The sequence below is a fragment of the Nuphar pumila genome, chromosome 10 (genome assembly GCF_984573655.1).
Source record: "Nuphar pumila chromosome 10, dmNupPumi1.hap1.1, whole genome shotgun sequence".
Taxonomy (NCBI): domain Eukaryota; kingdom Viridiplantae; phylum Streptophyta; class Magnoliopsida; order Nymphaeales; family Nymphaeaceae; genus Nuphar; species Nuphar pumila.
In genome coordinates, this window is record NC_143258.1 from 89,710,924 (window position 1) to 89,717,461 (window position 6,538).

General features: G+C 38.4%; 1 protein-coding gene across 1 annotated transcript; it reads right to left on the reverse strand.

Moving 5' to 3' along the window:
• Positions 1 to 273: 273 nt before the first annotated feature.
• Positions 274 to 2,085, reverse strand: LOC149827279 (allene oxide synthase CYP74A2-like). The gene is made up of 2 exons (XM_090019244.1): positions 1,331 to 2,085; positions 274 to 1,206 (listed from the first exon to the last, which is right to left on the reverse strand). Exons 1-2 carry the CDS (start codon positions 2,047 to 2,049, stop codon positions 501 to 503), a joined length of 1,425 nt encoding a protein of 474 aa, XP_089875370.1. The 5' UTR covers positions 2,050 to 2,085; the 3' UTR covers positions 274 to 500.
• Between the last annotated feature and the right edge of the window lie 4,453 nt (positions 2,086 to 6,538).

Genomic DNA, 6,538 nt, shown 5'->3' on the forward strand with positions numbered 1-6,538 from the left:
TTGTTGTTTGTATAGATTTAGCCAAAGCATAGTTTATTTATTATATTAGAAGGTTTTATCAAATCTAATACATTATACTATTTTATTTTTAATATGGTAAACGTTAATGGCTCACAATTCAAGAAAATAAGAGTGGTTTCAAAAATAGTCTAAAAGATCATATTCAAGCCAACTTTAACTCAAGAAAATAACATGCTAAACGTGATCCATCAACGGTGAGATTGTGCCTTTGGACCTTAGATTTATGTGAATCAAAAACACCATAGCTAAACATGATACAAATAAATATAGCATTAAAAGAAGAAGCCGAGATATTAAATGCTTTACTAGGTTCAAGTACGACACTGCCATCCTAATGAACCTTGTGAATCATCCCTAACATGTAACAATTATAATGCTTATTTCCAACATATTGGTGATAAAATACATAAAAACAAATAAATCAAAATGCCATAATTCCAAACCCTGATAACAATCTAAGAACACAACAAGTATGTTCTCTACACTTTTGGCTTCAACGATGTAACGACCACCTTTGAATCAGTTGGAGACTTGACAGTTAAGGTGTCAAACTTAGAGAAGAGAACTGCTACCACCAATCTTCCAGTTAGCACCACTATATCCTTCCCCGGGCACTGCTTGTTGTGAGGGGTTGGTGCCTCTGTCTCTGGCCCATTCGACCACCACACCCTCTCAATCAATTTTTCTCCTTCCTTGCCCATGAACCTGTCCGGTACAAACTCGGTTGGTCGGTTGAACAGTTTAGGATCTTTCATTGCAAATGGTTGGTACCCAACCATGAGCTCCCCCTTCTTCACCTCAAACTTTGCATCATGTGACTCTATGATCATGTCATTCCTTGCTCTTGCATATTGCCTCGGCACCGGCGGTTCGATCCGTAGTGCCTCGTAGACAACCGATTTAACCAGTGGCATTGCAGCAATGGCTTCAAAGTTGAGGTCCCCCTTCTCCTTTATTGCTTTTCTTACCTCTTCTGCTAATTTGTGGTGCAATAGAGTGCCTTGGTTTGCTATGTGCCTAACCAGGGCTGGCAAAAACAGACTAAAGCCTGCTACAGCATTAAGCCCAAACATAAATATTAAGTTATGAATTGCTTCTTCTTGCGGAACACCAAATTCGTTCTCTGCAATCTCCAGTGCCTGGCCACCATAAGTCTTAAAGAAAGCATAGAGTTTTTGGTAGTACCTGTCATGTTTTGGAGAAGCAGATCATACAGAAATAAGAAAGATAGAACATGCACCTAAATGTATTAACATGTATAGCAAGTAGTAAAGATAAAAATAAATTTGGTATCTTTAGATATATATACCTCTTCACTGTCCAATATGGCAAAGGAAAAGTATGGAACACCAATTCTTCTAGTGGGTGTGGGAGCCCAATGTTTACACCAGGAGCAAGTTGTGGTGCAAGCCATTTCAAGCAAAGGCTAGCACCTTCTTCACCTACACTAGCCGGACCGGGCTGGAGCGGATCTCTTCGAAGCAAAGTGCGAGAAAGGAAATTGAAGATGCAGCTGCCAAATGCACCATTCGCCTTTGCTTCTGGCAGTTGATCATGAAGCTTATCCCATGTTTCTTCAACTGCACGTCGGATCTCGGGGAACCATCTGTGAGCATTGAGCTTGAAGAGGTGCTGGACATAGGACTTGAGCCTAGTGTGGTTGTCCTCTGATGTGTCCAAGTAAGAAAGGATCCTGAACCCACCTGTGAACTCGGTGCTCACCATGTAATGACCACCTAGCACATTCCTAGTATCAACAAGTGAGTTGTCAAACAGAGTCCTGAAGCTTTTCGAGTCCAGTAAGATGACAACCCTGGGGTCACTCGGGAACCCGGGCGGACTCGGTGGCATGTTGGTCCGGAACACCGTGCTGTTGTATTTGTGCATCCGGTCGGCAAAGTACTTGTCCGGGCCATCAAACCAAAAGTATTGAAGCCTATCTATCAAGGCCCCCAGATATGAAATTTGAGTTATCCCTGGCATCTCTCTCAATGGGAGTTGCTCTTCCTTCTCTTGAACTTCAGCCATTTTTACCAATACCCTGGAGAACACAAATGCAGAAACTATGGGAATGAAAGAAGTGACTATCGGTATTGTCTTTATAAAGCCTTGGTGAAGGCTAGAGTGTTGATCAAGTCTATGACTCCACATATTGATGGTCGAGCCCTTGTGCAGGTCGGTCTAGAAAAAACAAAGTTTGGTCAATCTGTTGGTCAAGTCTGTATGGCTGTTCGCATGGCCGCTTATAGATTCAAAATATAGAAAATTTAGCCCTTCAAAAAGTCCTTCACGTGGACTTTATTGATAGGATAGGTGCATTTATGCACAGGACCCAAATTAGGTTCTGACCATTTGTTTGTATAGATCCAAGTCTAGGAATCTAATTTAAAAGGAATAAAAGGCTGTAATAATCCAAAAGCAAATGCACCTATTCTATCAATAAGTCTAGGCCCACACAATTTGGTTTTTAGTGCTTTAGAATAGCACATGTTTTAAGAAAAGTGGGTAAAATGTGAACATCTTATCGACACCTGGACGCGATGAGATGGAGAGGAAATCTAACACTAAGCACTCGGTTCACACCAAACACAGAAAATGACAGCTTGAAATGGAGGAGATATCTGTTCACTTGCACCCTGCCCTGTACAGTGATTTTCTGTGTTTTTCACCCAACAATTTTCTATATTTTGTGTTGGGCCAAGTACTTAGTTAAGTACTCAGCTCGATATTTTGTGCTGGTAAACGAGCTCGGTTTGTTAAGATTACACCTCTGCTCGGGCTTGGCTCGTTAGCTTGTCACTAGCATGAGCTCTTTAGGAGTCAAGCTTGGCGAGCACGATCACAAGCTGGTTTGTTTTAAAAAAAAAAATTTGTTTATCAAAAGTTTTTTAAAGCTTGATAATATACAAAATTTCTAAAATATATGTATCAAACATATATATTATGTATTTTATGTATATAATATACATATAAAATATATAAGAAATAAACTTATAATTTGTAAAACGAGCCTATACAAGACATTGAACAGCTAGCATGCATATGTACGAGTTAACTTCATTTGAATTCATATTCCAATTTCGACTTTGTTGCAATTACACAGCTTAGAACCCACGTATTTTTTCTTTTTTGATTTTTACTGAGAGAAACAGCCCCATGAACAGAGACCTAGTTGTGCTAGCTTTTCCTGCCCTACTTACTGTTGCTGTCCAAGCAACCTAAAACTCTGAGGGCTTACCCGCTGGACCTCGAGGAGTCACCAAGCTTGGGCATGTGCAGGGGTGATGTCCATGGGATTTGAACCTAGACTGCCCATATAGTGGCCTAGACCACATCCCATTACGTTAAACCCCATGGGTCTTCAAAAAAAAAAGAACCTGTATATTTAAAAAATCTTGTGTGCTATAAGATGGCATACTTTATATTTAGTTTAAAGTGAATAATACAAATAGACTATCATATGTACCTAAAACGTAGGCCACAAAGAAATCTGTCCCGAAATGAACGGAAGAGTTAAAAAAAGGCATTTTCCCTCATCCTTGGCTTCTATACTTTTAAATGCAGTGATGTAGATACCATGATGTCAAACATGACCAATTGATATATAGCCATTGAAGGTAGATGGTATCTTGATGCCATTTTATCAGCAGTATTATGTTGTTTGTTTGGTTTATTCATGAATGGTAGCACATGAGACTTATCCTGTATGTGTGCTGCTAAAGAAAATCCATGATTTCAGACATACTTTAGTAATTGGTCTATATCTGGGCTAAAAATCCATAATAAGTTTGTTAAAACATATAAATGATAGACGGATTGGGTCATACAATCCAAAATAAAGTAATCCAACCTATAATTCATGTCTATCCAAGTTGTCTGCACATCATCACCGAAGAACCAATATTAGAACACAAGATTCGAGTACGATCCAAAAAAAAATGTTCAACTTGGTATAGTTAGTTGTTACTGAACAAACAAAACCATTGTTTTGTTTCATCTTTTTTGTTCATTTCGTTCAACCTTGAACAAACCATCAAACATACCCTTAGAGCCCAACTAATGCATTACCAATATTGTCTGTCCCCACCCATATTGGCTTTTATATCATTTAGTATGAATTCAATACCAAGAACATGAGGGGGGGGGGGGGGGGGGGACACAAAGTCCATGTGAAGAAGGGCTTTTTGAAGGGGTCAATTTTTTCGTACTTTGAACAGCCGTACAGACTTCACCAACAGAAAAAAAGATGGGCCTTTTTTTTCTAGAAGAAAACAGATAAGAAAGGTCAAACTTGTTTTTTCTGATGATCAGGAACTGTTCAGGTTCCCATCAAGGGCATGAATCATGCTCCTCCACTATCAAGAGCTCAATTTTTTCTCAGATTATTATAGGGTTTTAAATCAGCAGCTCAAATTTTTCATAAACATTCAATATTGAACAAATCACATTTTTGTATGGTAAAAACACGATTTAGGTGTCGATGCTTAACAATTGAAATGTTTAATTACGCAAGGAACTAATTTCTTTAATTTTTATTTGTAGAGTTCGTTTCTCTATTCTTCAAATTTTACTTTTTTTTTGCCTATATTATGCTAGAAATAATAGAAAAAAATTTACCATTTTTGAATGTTTTGCCTCGTCGCTATATATGGCCTAATTCAACCGCTTTTACCTTTTCTGCATAAGAATCACCATAATATTTACCCATTTCATCACCATACAAATTTAATATCACAGTGCTCATCCCAGATCTGGTATTCGGACTCCAATTATGAGATCCATCTCGAATCTGAATGTGGATTGGACCTGCAATAAATGACCTGATCCATACCCGATATCTATACTCATAATTAAAGTCACAATCTATAAATGGATTTCCTTTTATGATCAGTCATATATATATGGCTTTGCTTTTATGGTCAGTCATAGCTACCAGGCCGGTGGGTCTTGTTATTAAATGGGCAGGCGTGGTTCCCTGTTCAGACCCAAAACTTATAAAGTATTCGACCTTTTAATCAGGGTTGGGGGCTCCCTTCTTATAGTGGATCAGGGCCACTTAGTTGGGCAAAACACCCAGAACACTGGATCTGCTTCCATTGACTGATCTTTAAGAATCAAAGGGATTATTAGAAATGTTTCCATGACCCATGAAAGTTGGAGAAAGAAAAGGCCACTTGATGAAAAAAATGATGATACATCACAAGGAACCACCCAATTCTTTTATCATGATGAAGTAGGAAGTCAATTATCATTCAGAATATTATAATCCAATATGGATCTTCGACGATCTCCAAGTTGGTTCAGAAGTCCAGATGAGACCCTTCCAAGCTAGACCAATGACCAGGGTTCTCAGCTAACTAAGGTTTTTGGTACATGATCACACACCTTAAGAATCCAACCACAACATGGTCTATGAAAACTTGAAATCACTTAAAAAATATAAAAAACAACATGGTCGAAGGGGTTTGAAACATCGCCTGTCTCACCAAGCTGCTATTTCCTATATTTTCTATATTTACAGAATTATAATTTTTTATAACAAGCTTTCATGTTGGTTTTTTATTGTTTTATATTAATGTTCACGTTATTTCTTATTTGTTTTTGCTCGCATTTTATGTTGTATTTTATCTGTTTTTATCATTTTTTCATGCACTTGCATAATCGCTTCATAACTCATGCTTCCTGCTTAATACTACTTTTTTACATTTTCTTTCCCTCTTTCCTTCGTTCATCTTCTTGTCCCCACTCCCCACAATGACAGCACACAAGCTGCTGCTCACTTTCTCATCTTGCCAACTATTTCATTACACCTAGGGGTATCAACGGGTTGGGTTTGGTTTAGACCCAGGTGAAACCAGACTTAGATCAGATTTTTGGGTATGGTATATTTTTTATCATTTTTACATTGAAAAATTGCAGGTCTTAATTAGAACTCGGGTCGGGCCCAGGTTTGATATAAAAATTTACAAACTATACCCAGGTCCATATATTAATCGAACCTTCCAGTCCAGACCCAGGTCTTAATCGGGTCTTCTTCTTTGTCACCATACCCGGACCCTATAGGGTTAGCTCCCGCTAGGGTACGGACAAACCAGACCAGTTGCAAATAATATACAGAACTCACTCCAATGTCGTCGGTGGTATTAGTTGTTTTTAATAAATATAAAAAGATAGTTAAAATAATTTTCTAATATTATGGTAATAATAAAAAATGCGGGAAGAGAACACATCGGGGCTCAAAAGATAGGGTTTTAAAGAAAAAGATACAAATTGACGTGAGATGGGTTTTGTCTTCTTTGGGGTATTGAGGAACATGAGTATTTGCATCCGAACAGGAAGGGGTTTTGGCGAGTGAAGATCGGCTCTTTTGCAAAGGGTGGCATGAGTATTTGTTAGGTGTCTCAAGGGTAAAACCCTTGGGTGGTCCGATCGTCTTTCGCTTGCTGATAGCACCAATTTTACCAAAGAGATCATAGCGTGTTTTCATGAGTCAGAAATGAGAGTTGAGTAGCTTCCC